The sequence below is a fragment of the Peromyscus leucopus genome, chromosome 14 (genome assembly GCF_004664715.2).
Source record: "Peromyscus leucopus breed LL Stock chromosome 14, UCI_PerLeu_2.1, whole genome shotgun sequence".
Lineage (NCBI taxonomy): Eukaryota > Metazoa > Chordata > Mammalia > Rodentia > Cricetidae > Peromyscus > Peromyscus leucopus.
This window is the reverse complement of record NC_051075.1, coordinates 512,019-526,658: the sequence shown is the minus strand read 5'-3', so window position 1 is coordinate 526,658 and position 14,640 is coordinate 512,019. Positions and strand designations below refer to the sequence as shown.

Sequence of the window (14,640 nt, the reverse complement as noted above, 5' to 3'; positions counted from 1 at the left end):
AACAGAAGGAGAAGAAGGACATGAAGGGAGGAGAGAGGAGTGGAGGGAAGGAAGGGAGGCAGGAGGAGGCTAGCTCCTTAGACAAAAGAGGAAAGTGTTCACCATGGTGCTGGGATCCTGGACCATGGAGTCAGAAGATGACAGAAAAAAGAAGTTAGACTTCTGCAAAGTGAGATTTTTATACCTATAGTCATGATATTGCCCGGGCTGACCCATATATAAACATAAATGACCAGTGTACCAGATGGAATGAATGCTTTCCTCTTACATGTGCGGTGCCAGCTTTCTTTAGCTAGGACCCCATGCACAGGGAGTGCTTGCGTTCGGGTGTCTCTCCCCTTCCTCTCTCTGTCTGCTTCTGGTTCCCTCTTCTTTCTCCTTTGTTTCAGAGGCTCTAGTCTTCTCAGCTATGCCCCACGATGTCTCAGCAGAGCATTCACTGACCAAGCCAACTGATCATACAGGAATAGGCCCACCCCCTCAGCCTCTCTAACTATTTATGGATCTTAGCAGAGCTTTTTTTGTCAGCGAAGGTAAAGATTCTGAGCTTCCTTTACCCTGTGATTGCTCCACTGCCTCAGCCAATGTTTGGAAGAGCAGACAGGAGCTGTGGTGTGCCAATGTGACGCTGTGAATTTGTAACAAGATGGCTTAATTTATTTTCTCTGGGTTGTTCATGGCAATTATAAGCTATAGGTACAACATGAGTAACCATTATGGCTGCTGCTTCCACAATGCAGAAGAATCTAATAAATGCCATAAGGATTCATTCCCAAGAATGTGAGGGTCTGTGTCTCATGGCATGGCACACAACCAGAAGGTTGCCCTCCTAAATCACACTCATAGGCATCAGCCACTCAAATGAAATTCAAGACAAATTAGCCTTACTTTATCAGAGTTGGTTTTCATATTTTCTTTAATTTCTCAGCAATAGTGGGTTATATTGCTCTGTTTTTTTTTTTTAATTTTGTATGGGCTTAACAAATAATGCTCATATTTCTAAATACTGAGCAGAAAGGGAGGGATGAGGAAGTGCTAAATGTGTCTGTGCACAGGTTTCTGTGCACACCTGTGGTGAGCAGGGTGAGCCCACCTCATGGAAAGTGTCTTTCAGGTTGCTGGCATCATCTCAGCTGGGATTGTAATGATTGCCATTGTTGCCCTAGGGAAGCTTCTGGAACCCTTGCAGAAGGTAAAACCCTGCTTTTCTGTGCACCAATTTCTCTTTACTAGACTGTTATTAGGGAAAGAGTGGAAAAGTAGAGATCAGCACATGGAAACCTCTGCCTCCACTCTCTCTGTACAGTCAGTCCTGGCAGCTGTCGTCATCGCCAATCTGAAAGGGATGTTCATGCAGGTGTGCGATGTTCCTTGTCTGTGGAAGCAGAATAAGACTGATGCCGTAAGTGACCCAACACGTCTGTCTTTAAAGAGCTCAGTCCTGGCTGCTCCTGTCATATCATCATGCTCCGTTTCCAAAGGCTAGCCTGAAATTTCAGAACTCCAGAGCAGAATTAGAGTAGTGTCGGGAAGCCAGGGCCTTGACGTCTTCTATGTGACAGTCCTAGATCTCTGGGATGATTTGTTTTCAATCACTTGATTGGTATCTGGTGAACTAATGTAATTCTTTTCATTTTCATTCCCCTCTAGGTTATCTGGGTGTTTACATGCATAATGTCCATCATTCTGGGGCTGGACCTGGGTTTGCTAGCTGGCCTCTTATTTGGACTACTGACTGTGGTCCTGAGAGTTCAGTTGTAAGTACAAAACAAAACAAAACAAACAAACAAACAACCAACCAACCAAACAAGCAAGCAAACAAAAGAAAAACAGGTTTCTCATAGACAGCACAGCCTGAATTTTTCTAGGTTGTTTTTCTAAGCATACAGATATTACTCCTTTTTTATAAAATTATATATTGAATGAGTGTATGATTTACACACACAACACTTTACAATGTCAAATAGCTCTGATTAGTCTTACTCTACAGGTGAGAAAGTTTAAGCTCAGAAAATTTAAAGACTTTTCTTAATGCTTACAGTTACTAATTGGCAGACTTAAATCCCAGTGCAGCTCACTCCTGAATCTATGCCCTTACTCACATGCGCCACCCTTTGGCTGTGCTAAAGTGAAGGATAGACAGCTCAACCAAAGACTGAACTTGCTTTGTTTGAATCATTTTTAAATCAGGTGAGTATTAGAGGCACTGGGCACCAGGCACAGAACTGGGCACCAGCACAGAACTGGGTACCAGGCACAGAGCTGGACACCAGCACAGAACTGGGCACCAGGCACAAAGCTGGACACCAGCACAGAACTGGGCACCAGGCACAGAACTGGGCACCAGGCACAGAACTGGGCACTAGCACAGAACTGGACACCAGCACAGAACTGGGCACCAGGCACAGAACTGGGCACCAGGCACAGAACTGGGCACCAGGCACAGAACTGGACACCAGCACAGAACTGGGCACCAGCACAGAACTGGACACCAGCACAGAACTGGACACCAGCACAGAACTGGACACCAGCACAGAACAAGTCAACTCCTTAGTATACTCTCACCCATTTTACTTATTTGAAGCTAGTGACTCATTATGCAACTGGGAGCTTTAAAACAGTTATTACAGCCAGGATTCATTCAAATCTGACAAATGAGGCACGTACCCAATTATGTAAAGGTAAATAAGATTAGTTCATATGCTCAGTGGGAGCAGCAGAGCTATGAATCATATGGTGGAACAGCCCATTAGGGCAGACAAGGCAAGCTGAAGGCAGATGAGCTGTGGTGGTGACGGTTCTGTTCTGACTTTGGTTTTAGTTATGTATGTGTCCACCTGGACTTGGGGGAGCACAGAACCCACCCATTTAGTTTTTCCTTGCCTCTCCAGACATCTGGCTTCTTCTCTGCCTGTGCTTGGGCAGTGACAGAAGAAGACACCTGGGAAGACACCAGCATGGGTATCTTCAGTTTAGCATGAGCTCACCTCTCCTAACCCACCCACCAACTCTGCCCTCCATCCCTCCTCTGGCTTGGTAGTGCCTTCCTGAAAGGCCTGTGGCTGTCTCCCTCAGCACTCTAGGCGCACAGGATCCTGAAAAGGTTCATTAGCTTCCAGAGGGCCCAGTTTGCTACTAGGGAACAGTGAAGAAAGTGTAGACAACATTGCCTCCTGTGCTGAGTATGCTCAGTGCCCGGTTTTTTTTTTTTTTTTTTTTGAGTCTGCTTAAGAAGGAAGTTGTTTTGTTTTTGTTTGTTTGTTGTTGTTGTTATTTAAGAGATAAAGACTAACTTACGAGGTTTAACTTAAAAATGAGCCCAGTATTGTGAGCCAAGGGAAAACTTGGTGGTACAATTTAGTTGCTGGTTTGGTAACCAGGATCCCACCCAAAGAAAAGCAGTACTTTTCACAGTATTTAATTTCCAGTAGTTATAATGTGGATCTAGAGAGCACAATGCTGAGAGGACCTCAAACAGATAGTCCTCCTCCAGGGGCTGCATTCAGCATATGTCACCAGTCACAGTTCGAGAAACATGGAGTTTATCTGATTGCACCAGGAACAGGAACTCAGTGGTCTGGTTAGCGAGCAGGACTCCTTTCTCCCAGGCTGCTGTTTCTAAAACAAGAGACTAATCTGATCACTTGCAGACACAGTACTCGATCAAGAGGTTGCCATCAGTCATAAAGAAGTGGAAGGAGCCACAGACCCATACGTTAAAGATGAAGGCTGTGCGTCCTATACTCAGTGGCTTCTCTAACTCCTCTGAACATCATTTTACCAACTAATAAAAATAAGGATAATAGTTCTGGCCATTCATAGTTACGGTTCGGGGCTTCCAGATGGTTTACATGTGAGAAAGCTTGCCGCTTCCCCTATAATTGTTATGCAAGCGGAAGTGCTCATTATCTCACAGCCGTCAGAAGAGGTTCACAGTTACTTCCTCTTTCTCCAGTTCCACGCAAACACCAGCTGTTCATTTCAGAGTTAAATACAGGAAAATGTCATCAGCAATAAAGACAAAAGTCCAAAACACCAGATACAAGAATGATGTTCTCTTTCATATCTATTATTTTTAACTTTTTAGTTGAAAAAGTGACTGTTGCAAAAAAAAAAAAAAAAAAAAAAAAAAAAAAAACAAAAAAAAAAAAACAAAAAAACCAGCAACAACAACAAAAAACCCACCTGATGTTCATTTTCCTTCTTGCAGCCCATCATGGACCGGCCTTGGAAGTGTCCCCAGCACAGACATCTATAAAAGTATCATACATTATAAAAATGTAAGTGCCTTTGTGAGACACTTGTCACAGGGGGCTTGTTGGAATTCAAGGAGTCAACAGATTCCTCTTTTAGCCTGCTAAGTGCATGCAAGCCATGAAGATGTCTGTTGGGAAAGTTCATCAGCACACTGGGAGTGTCTTGAGAACTTTCAATTCAATGTGCCTTTCATTATAAATTGATTACAGGAATTTTAACCATACTAGTTGAATGTTATTTTGGTGTAAAATGAGGGATAATCATGAGGTATTAAATATAACAGGCATTTAATAAAAGTTATATTTCTGTCTGTAATCCATAGCCTTTATGAAATGGCCTGAAGTCTCTGTAAGATTTCTTTATTCAGCTTTACAAGAGATCTATACAGCTCTCAATCACCAAAGCTTTATTTGATTTTTTTTTTAAAATCATTGGAATTAGAAGAAATAATATATGAACAAGGAAATGAAAAACAAAGAAACCATTCATTACAATGATGGTCAGATGCTGCTGACAAACAAAACTGTGAGTGGATACTAGGAGAAAAAAAGAGGCAAAAGCAGAGGGAGTTAAGAAAACACAAATTTACCTTTTAAAAAAGTGAATCAAGTGGTGTTGGTGGTGGTGGTGGTGGTGGTGTGTGCCTTTAATCCCAGCACTTGGGAGGCAGAGAGTTAAAGGCCAGCCTGGTATATAGAGCTACAGAGCAAATTCCAGGGCAACCAAGGCTACACAGAAAAACCCTGTCTCAAAAAACCCAGAAGAAAGAAAGAATAAAATGGATATATGTTATGTAATTTTATATATATAATGAATACTCTAGGAAGTCATAGTCTGATTTTTACCTTAATATTAAAAAACATTGCTATAAGGACAAGGGATGGTGGTACATGCCTTTAATCCCAGCACTCTGGAAGCAGAGGCAGATGGATCTCTGAGTCAGGGCCAGCCCAATCTATACAGTGAGCTCCAGGATAGCTAGGACTACATAAAGAAACCCTATCTCCAGAAAAAAAAAAAAGATTACTGTATATTCGACCTGGAATTCTAGTAGTTGTTACTTAGTTTATTTCCATAACCATTCTGTAATTTTGACCCAATTATCATCTAGAGCTGAAAAGTTAGTTCAGGTGTTGGAGATGAGGAGGCCATGTAAAATATACCACAGTAACAGAGCAGTGTGCCCTCAGAAGCACATGCAAGAATCTAGTTTGTAAACCAGACTGTAAAGAGGTGCAACTGCACCACTCAGCGCCACTGTTGAGCTTTGCTGCTAGGGAAACCTAGCTTCTAGTTTGGGAGCTCCAGATTCTAAGCTCTGTCTTGACAGAGCTTTGCCCAAGTCACTCAACCCCAGGGCCAAGGTGTTCCATATGCAAGGGATAGACTGATAGGGTTGTGTGGGATTCACTCTTGGAGTGGCCACTCTGGGTTAGGGTATAAACAAACAAAAAACACGGTGGGGCAAAGTTTCTGAAACACAACCTCCAGATCCCTTTTGTCAGCCCCACCCCACCCCATGCCAAAGAAATTCAGCAAAATTAAAACTGGAGGCTGGAGACCAGTCACATTGCCTTTAGAGACACTTTTCTTCACATGGGTAGCAGCAGCCTATGAGATTCAGCCTATGAGATCCTGATTCTGGTTCTGACTGATTCCATGGCCTCTGATTCTGGGCATCTTATCTCGTCATCCCCATCTCAGAGGAGCCAGCAGTACTGCTGTCCAGCCCCTGTGAGTAACCATGTCATCACAGCAGGCAGAACATCAGGTGAGGATCTGAGGTGCAGATTCATTTAACTCTCTCTCTCTCTCTCTCTCTCTCTCTCTCTCTCTCTCTCTCTCTCTCTCTCTCCCTCTCCTTTTTTAAAATACCAGCTTGAAGAGCCTGAAGGAGTGAAGATTCTGAGATTTTCTAGTCCTATTTTTTATGGCAATGTTGATGGTTTTAAAAAATGTGTCAAGTCCACAGTAAGTATTTTATTCCTAAAAGTTTGACTTTTTAAAATTATTTTCTGATTTGACTTATTTATTGGGACCAACTAGAAATAAGGCCTTAGGCTTGGTTCTCTATGTGGCATTAAAAACTATGTTGTGGCATAGTGTGGTAATACACACCTGTAATCCCAGGATTTAAGAAACTGAGGCAGGAGGATTGCTGTAAGTTTGAAACCAGCTTGATTGACGTAGGCTAGGCAGGGCTACAGACTTAGACCTAGTCTCACAAAAGCAAAACACATAATGAACAAACAACTATATTATAACATCTATTCTCCATATAACCTACAATGTGGGAGGGAGGGGAGGGGGAGGGAGAGGAGAGGAGAGGAGAGGAGAGGGAGATAGACAGACAGGGATTTGGAGTTGGGTCTGAGGCATGCAGGTAGGAAGCACAGAGTCAGAGGCTGGGATTTGCTGAGTTCCAGAGGCTGAGTGAACTGGTTGCTCCAGCAGAGACAGGTAAGAGAATCCAGCTACCTTTCATAAATAGCTACAGCTATTCAAAACAATACCATGCCTTGAAGACTTTTATTTTAAAAATAGTTTCATTCATAAAATATACATTTTTGCTGACATGTAGTAAGTTTATTACTTTAAGTAATAGTTTTAAATGTTTAAAAAATAGAAGAGGGGCTGAAAGACGGCTCAGCTGTTAAGAATATTTCCTGACCTAGCAGAGGAAAGGCATTTGGATCCTACCCCCACATCAAGTGGCTCATAAATACAGCTTGAAGGAATCTGGCTTCCCTTCTGGCCCCTGTGGGCATCTGCACACATGTGCACATCCACACACACATAAATACAATATTTAAAAAAGAAGCCAATAGAAGAAGTTTTAGTTGCAGACACTGCATGTCTCTTAGGTGTCTATTGCTGGGATAAAACACCATGGCCAAAAGCAACTTGGGGAGGGAAGGGCTGATTTCATCTCAGAACTCCCAGGTCACTTTCATCACTGAGGGAAGTCAGGGCAGGAGCTGATGCAGAGGCCATGGAGGATGGCTGCTTACTAGCTTGCTCCTCCTGGCTTTCTCGGCTTTTCTTACACAACTGAGGACCTCCTGGCCTGGGGTGGCTATGTCCTCCCACGTGAATCATTAATCATGGAAATTCCTGACAGATTTCTCTACAGGCCAATCATAGGGAAGCACTTTCTCAGTTGAGAGTCCCTCTTCCCAAGTGTCTCTAGCCTGTGTCAAGTTGACATAAAAGGTGGTGTGCTGGGTGTTGGGGAAGTACGTTAACTGAGCGAGGTGAGCACAGAGGAGTGGACAGGGCTTCGCTGCCTGCAGGAGTAAAGAGTGAAAAGCATCGATGTGGTGAGGGAGTGAAAGGCTCTTGTCGCCAGTGCCATGCTATCCTTGCAATTTGGGATTTGCCAGAGTGCTATTTTCCTGTTTCCAGAGTAAACCAGCTCAAAGGGAAGCTAACAGACCTCCCCCCCCCATAACAAAGTGGCTTTGTGACATCAAGAAAATACAGACAAATATAAATGGTTCCCCCCCACCTACCCCGATTTTGTCTTTTTTACTGGCTTAGAGCCTTTAACCTGCTAGTCTTCCCTCCTCATCTCTAGTGGGGTAGGGTGCCTGGCGATAAAGAGGAGTCTACTCCCTTAGACCTCATAATTTTTTTTTTATTCCGGCAGGGTTTCTTTCAAAATAGTATCTTTTAAGAAATAGCCATTCTGGGGTCTGGAGAGATGGCTCAGAAGTTAGGAGAGCTTACTGTTCTTTGAAGCACCAAGTCTGAACTCAGTAGGGGAGTTCACAATCCCCTGTCACTCCTCCTCAGGACTCCTTGGACATCAGCACCCACATGTGCACATACCCACATACAGACACATAAGTAACAATAAAAAAGAAACAATCCCTCAGATAACAAATGCCATGGAACATTAAGAACCAGACATTTTAAGTAACTGACATTTATTTCCAAAGGTTGGATTTGATGCCATTAGAGTTTATAACAAAAGGCTGAAAGCACTGAGGAGAATACAGAAACTCATCAAAAAAGGACAATTAAGGGCAACAAAGGTGAGACAACATCTTTCTCCCCCTCTAGGCCCTTTCTCTGACGAAAGCAGTTAGATGGTCTAAAATTAAAACCACCCCATTTGGTGTCCAGATGCACAAGAGCGGATGACAGACGTGCATCCCAGAACAACCTATCTGTTGTAGGCTCCAGGGGAAGGGTGTGGTAATGAGACCAGTAGAGCTCCCTCAAAACAGAGGCAGCCCCCATTAAAAATGAGCATCTGTACTATTTTTAAACATTATTTTTACTGAAAAGAACAAGGTACAAATTCAGTGCCAGAAAACTACAATAGTAATTTCATGAACTTTCACAGTTTTTGCTGTGACTTTTCTGTATCTCTTGAAAAAGTCCCACAATCATCCAGAAATCCAATTTCTTGGCTCCTTGGTCTTCCATTTTCTTCTTAGAGAGTAGCAAAGTATAGATGGCAGTAAAATTCATTCTTCAAGACTGCATTCCCTTGCTATATTGGTTTTCTAAGTGGTCCATGCAGGACTTTTGATCAGTTTGGGGTGAACTGATGAAAGGTATTTTGTATTATTGACAATAAAGTTAGTGGTGTTTTCTTTGTTAGAATGGGATCATAAGTGATGTTGGTTCATCAAATAATGCTTTTGAACCTGATGAAGATATTGAAGAGCCAGAGGAACTTGATATTCCAACCAAAGAAATTGAGATTCAAGTGGACTGGAACTCTGAACTCCCGGTTAAAGTGAATGTCCCCAAAGTGCCAATCCACAGCCTGGTGCTGGACTGTGGAGCTGTGTCCTTCCTGGATGTGGTAGGAGTGAGGTCATTGCGAATGGTGAGGTTCTGGTTGTTTGTACTGTAGACTTGGGGTATTGGTTCACTCGGCTGTGTGAAAGGGCTCTGTAATTTGTCTAAGTGAATTTTCGTCTCTCTTCTTCTTCCTCCTCTCCCTCCTCCTTTTTGGCAATAGAGTATAAGCTCTGGAGTCAGGCTCTGTGAAGCGAATCCTGCCTCCACTACCAAGAACAAGTTTCTTAATGGGCCTTTGTCTTGGCTTCTTCTTTTGTAATATAACCAGAATGATGGTATTTACTACACAGGTATCATGAAGATCAAGTGAGCAGCACATATAAGTAATACAGAAGAGTATCTGGCACACAGACGTCTCTTAGAAGATGTTAATATGTTTTATTTTTCTGAGAATGTAAATGTTTTCCATGAAAACAAGGAAAAGTGGTACAGCTTGTGTTAAGTATTATATTCTACTTGTTATGGAACAGCAATAGGACTGAACTAGAAGAGGCAGGCATTGTTAAGAAGCAAGGGCAGGCCTTGGGTCATACCCAGGAAGTCAGGGCAAGAGTAAGCAACATGCTGGACAGAAGCACTCACAGAACCAAGAGCAACAGCAGAATCTCAAGTTCATTCATTCGATGCTTCAATGTGTGCTAATTGCTCCACCTAGCAGAAGACTCGTGATGAGGTAGGCACAGTGTCTCTACTAAAGAGGAAGGTAAACATTCAGTCATCGTACAAACAACTGCAGTAGGTGCTTCAACGTACTTTAAATAGGTGTTATCCCAAGTGTTAAATTTAGATGAAGCTTCAGGTAGGTACCAAGAGGGTCAGACAGAGAGGCCAGCAGGGTAAGGCACCAACAAGAGATATAATTACAGGAAACGGGCTTCTGTCTAGTTTTAGCTTAGCTGAGGGCTACCACTGCAGGAGCAGAAACTGATGCCAGAGTCTGGATGCTAGTCAGGTGAGTATTTACATTTGGCAAAAGACTATGAGAATATGCTGTGAGGCTCTGTTCTCTCAGCAGGTCTGTTAGCTCATTTGAGAACACATGCTGGCTCTTTGTTGTTTATCTCCCCCTGCGCAGTGATATCTCTTGGCGTATAGATTATACTGGCCCCTTGGTTTAATGCTTTTATAGAGTCCTAATGCCAGAATATGTTCCACACTTGAATAGCTGTTTATGTTCTAGTGACAATTAGTCTGGATTTTTTTTAAAAAAATCAAACTTTTAATGGTCATTGTAAATTCACACTTAGTTTTGAGGGATATTAGAGAAATTCTATGTGCCTCCTTCCTAATTTCTCCCAATAGTTATATGGCATAAAAAACTATAGTACAAAAGTGAAATCAAGATAATTGGCATTGGTACATTTAAAACAAAGACCTGGATGTTTAGTGAGATTTGACTTTTTGGTAAGTCTTACACTTTTTGTTACAATGAGCAAGAACTATTTGGGAGCCTAACTACTTCATTGTTTCGGTCCTTCTACAAATATTTATTGAGTACCTCTGTGTTATGAATTGCTGGCTAGCACACACTGGATGTTGTTTTTCCTCTGTCTTTTTAAAAACAGGTCTTGCTATGTAACCCTTGAATTAAAAGGCCCTTGCTTCAGCCTTTTGAGTGACAGCATTACCAGCACAAGCTACCTTACTTGGTGTGCTGTTTCTTAAGATACATCACATATATTTTGTTTTTGTTTTTGTTTTTGTTTTTGTTTTTTGAGACAGGGTTTCTCTGTGTAGTTTTGGTGCCTGTCCTGGATCTCACCCTGTAGATCAGGCTGGCCCCGAACTCAGAAATCCACCTGGCTCTGCCTCCCGAGTGCTGGGATTAAAGGCGTGCGCCGCCGCCGCCGCCGCCGCCGCCGCCGCCGCCGCCGCCGCCACCCGGCCCATCACATACATCTTTATCTACAGCATTATGTCAGGCTGAAAATATCTATGGTTTTCCAGTAATAAACTCTCCTGAAAGTCTTGATTAACCATAGAAATGTTGACATTTCTCCTGAGCAAATGTTTAAATATGACTGAATTCTTTTCTATTTTTAGATTGTCAAAGAATTTCAGAGAATTGATGTGAATGTGTACTTTGCTCTGCTTCAAGGTAAATGCCTATGTGCACATATATCAAACTTGCCCCACATCTCCTTCCTTGGAATGTGAATATATGATGTCTGAAGACCTTCTAAAAAAATCAAACAAAATTAAAAGAAAACTATTTTGTATTATAGTACAGAATGTCTAAGAAAATATCATCGTAGTAACCTTTAAATATGCAGTTAATCACAACATTAAATAATTGTGTGCTATTTCCAAAACTTTTCATCACCACAAATAACTGTGTACCTATTACAGTAGCTTAGGGCATTTTTGAGCTTTGAAAGAGATTTCTTCCGATTTGTGCCATAGAGCCAGCAAAGTATTGAAACTTGTTTCCTGATAACGGTGTTAGTGACTGTGGGGACATTGTTTCTGGGGAGAGCAGAGGTGAGACAATGAAGATCTTTTGGAACAGGAGAAATGCCAAGTATGAGTCTCTGTGACTTGTCTATAAGTAGAGGAGGGTACTGGTGCTTGTCTATAAGTAGAGGAGGGAGCCTGAGATGGAGATTTATGCACAAGTGGTTGAGGGCATGAGGGAAGAGGGACAGGGCAGGAGATGAGGCTGGTCAAGCGCCTGATGTCAGAAGTTTGACTGCACAAGTGGCTGTAGTCAGGGGTGGTTATGCAGGGCCCCACTTTATACCTTCATCTGTCAGTCAGTGGATGCAGGCCAGGTATGTGTGGGAGTTCCCCAGGCCTCTTCAAGTTATACAGCTCCCAGTGGCCAGAGAAATTCTCTGAAAAGGGCACAGATGTGAACCAGCAGCCAGGTTCACAGCAACTGGGGGATGGGAACATTGGCTTGGCAAAAGGGTCACCAAGACAGACTGCAAGCAACTGTGGGCTGACCATGCTGTGTGCTGCTGGTAAAGAAAGACAGCTATGTTAGAGCAGGGTCACAATTTAGAAATGAGAAAATAATGAAAAGGTGCTACCAAATTTAAAAAAAAAAAAAAAACTGATATCATTTGATGTTACAAAAATCCTTTTTCTAGCAACTAAACATCTTTTTTCCTTTGCAGATGATGTGCTAGAGAAGATGGAGCAGTGTGGGTTCTTTGATGACAACATTAGAAAGGACAGATTCTTTCTGACGGTTCATGATGCTATACTCTATCTGAAGAACCAGGTTAAATCCAGGGAGGGCCAGGATTCTCTTCTAGAGACGGTAAACATTCACCTAACTCTAGTCTGAAAGCCAGGCTAACCTTTGGCTTTTAGGCCATCTGTTGAACTTCTAAGAGCCAGTTTCTCCTGGGTGAAGTGGGGATAAAACCACTTACTGCTGGAAAGACTGGAGGACTGAAGTAGTTTTTAGGAAGGTTGGTGCTCAAGACTTAAGAGTTCTGCAGTGTGCATGTTCACTGACAAATGTGGCATCAGCTGTAATGCTTTTTTAGAAGACAGCACTGAATCTTGGATTTTCTGTGACGCGTGTGCATAAATGTAGTATATATTATACCAATGTGGAATCCTTAATTTACAAAGTTAAGATTCAATTCATAAGTGATCTTTGGAAAACAAGCAAAGAGCAAAAAATGAGGAGCTTGGAAGACTGAAGGCTAACTAACTCAGAAACTATTGCATTATTCTTTTTAGCTGTCAGTACAGAGGATGTTCTGCCAATGTTCCTGGTGAAAAGAGCAGCCCAAGCTATTGAAAGTGTCCATCTCAAATATACAAGTGTCCATACCTACTAAAAAGAAAAGCTGGGGGCTGGAGAGATGGCTCAGTGGTTAAGAGCACTAGGTTCTTCTCCGGAGGACCCAGATTCAGTTTCTAGCACCCCCATGGTGGCTTACAACCCTCTGTAACTCCAGTCAAAGGCAAATCTGATACCCTCTTCTGGCCTTTGTGGGTACCAGGCACACACTTGGCATACAGACGTATGTGTAGACAAAACACTCATACACATAAAATAAATAAAAATTTTTTCTTTAAAAAAGGAAAGCTACATGTAAGATGCTAATCTAAAATTCACCACCTTTGTTTCCTATCCAACTTAAAAATCTCTAACCCAGGCTGGAGAGTAGCTCAGAGGTTAGGAGCACTGGCTGCTCTTCCAGAAGTCCTGAGTTCAATTCCCAGCAACCACATGGTGGCTCATAACCATCTGTAATGAGATCTGGTGCCCTCTTCTGGCCTGCAGGGATACAAGCAAACAGAACACTGTAATAAATAATTCTTTTTTTAAAAAAAAATTCTAATCCTAGATTAAAAACAAAGCTGGCTCATATAGCTTTTTGAGATCACACTTCAAAAGTAAAACAAAACCACGGCACCAAGTTCCTTCTCAACAGGAAAGCAGTTCTGTGATTTGTTAGCACCCATTCTGATGTAAAATCTTAGGCCACAAATATGATAAAGCTGAATGAGGAACAGTGCACTCACTATATCAGACTAGACTGATTCAGTCAGTGAGGTGCTGTGAGTGGCTGGCCTAGATTTTCACTTTCAGTCTATGTTAGCTAGAGTATAAATGATTGCTTGCAAGGTGGGCAGAGCATTTCTGGCTCCAGTGAGACTGGGAAACTTGCCTGTCTCCACAGGGTCCATCGTGAAACTTGACCCATCCTCACCAAGTGGTTTCCTTTCCTTCAGAAAGTCACTTGCTCAGATATTAGATGCAGAGATTTATTACAAGATTTATCCTAGTATAGCCACAGTCTGCATCCACCATTCCATCATATTAAGACCATTTGTACAGGGACTTGGCCTTCTAACTGACTTTCACATCAATAAAGAGCACTGGGCTATTTGTGAGACAAAAAGTAGAAAACTAGTACTATAGGATGACATTTTAGCTTTGGTATATACTTGGTATTACTTTAGAAATGTCCTCAACGAACAAGAAAAATGCAAGTTATATTGTGTTGGGGGATGTCTTTCTGTACACTGTGAATATATGGTGTTCCCATTGGTTAATAAATAAGCTGCTCTGACCTATGTTGAGTCAGGTTATAGCCAGGCAGGAAATCCAAGAGAGAGACAGGAAGAAGAAAGGCAGAGGCAGAGGAAACACAAGCTAGCTGCCCAAGGAGCAACACGTAATGTGACACAGGTAAAGCCAAGGAACACGTGGTGGTACATAGATTAATAGTTATGGGTTAAGTTCAGTTGTAAGAGCTAGCTAGTGAGAAGCCTGAGCCAATAGGCCATACAGTTTGTAAATAATATTAAACATCTGAGTGATTATTTTATAAGCGGCTGCAGGACCTCAGGGCTGGAAGGGACTGGAGAAATCTTCTGGCTACATGATATCCTCCATGGAAAGGATTAAATTATACATACATTATCCCTGAAAAGCAGAAATGTCCTAAACAGCCAACTCTTCCTCCAATAAAATTAAATTCCACTAAATTCAGGTTGGGACCCTATATTGTCCTGAGTCACCAGCCCACTGTGGTATAATCAAAATGTTCTCAAAGCTGTATTAAGTGTTCTTAGCTTAGCTGTCAAAAGACAAGC

At 42.2% G+C, this 14,640-nt stretch overlaps 1 protein-coding gene and 1 long non-coding RNA gene across 2 annotated transcripts in view; one reads left to right on the top strand and one right to left on the bottom strand.

Annotated features, from left to right (window-relative positions):
* Positions 1-14,640, bottom strand: part of LOC114708463 — a 42,957-nt gene that overhangs the window by 3,176 nt on the left and 25,141 nt on the right. The gene's annotated exons all lie outside the window — the stretch shown is intronic.
* Positions 1-14,640, top strand: part of Slc26a4 (solute carrier family 26 member 4) — a 49,100-nt gene that overhangs the window by 31,741 nt on the left and 2,719 nt on the right. The window contains exons 11-19 of the mRNA XM_037210483.1: positions 1,115-1,192; positions 1,307-1,402; positions 1,651-1,757; positions 4,211-4,280; positions 6,136-6,228; positions 8,199-8,294; positions 8,870-9,100; positions 11,119-11,173; positions 12,195-12,340. Of these exons, the coding sequence (XP_037066378.1) occupies positions 1,115-1,192; positions 1,307-1,402; positions 1,651-1,757; positions 4,211-4,280; positions 6,136-6,228; positions 8,199-8,294; positions 8,870-9,100; positions 11,119-11,173; positions 12,195-12,340 (972 nt within the window). The remainder of the gene's footprint in view (positions 1-1,114; positions 1,193-1,306; positions 1,403-1,650; positions 1,758-4,210; positions 4,281-6,135; positions 6,229-8,198; positions 8,295-8,869; positions 9,101-11,118; positions 11,174-12,194; positions 12,341-14,640) is intronic.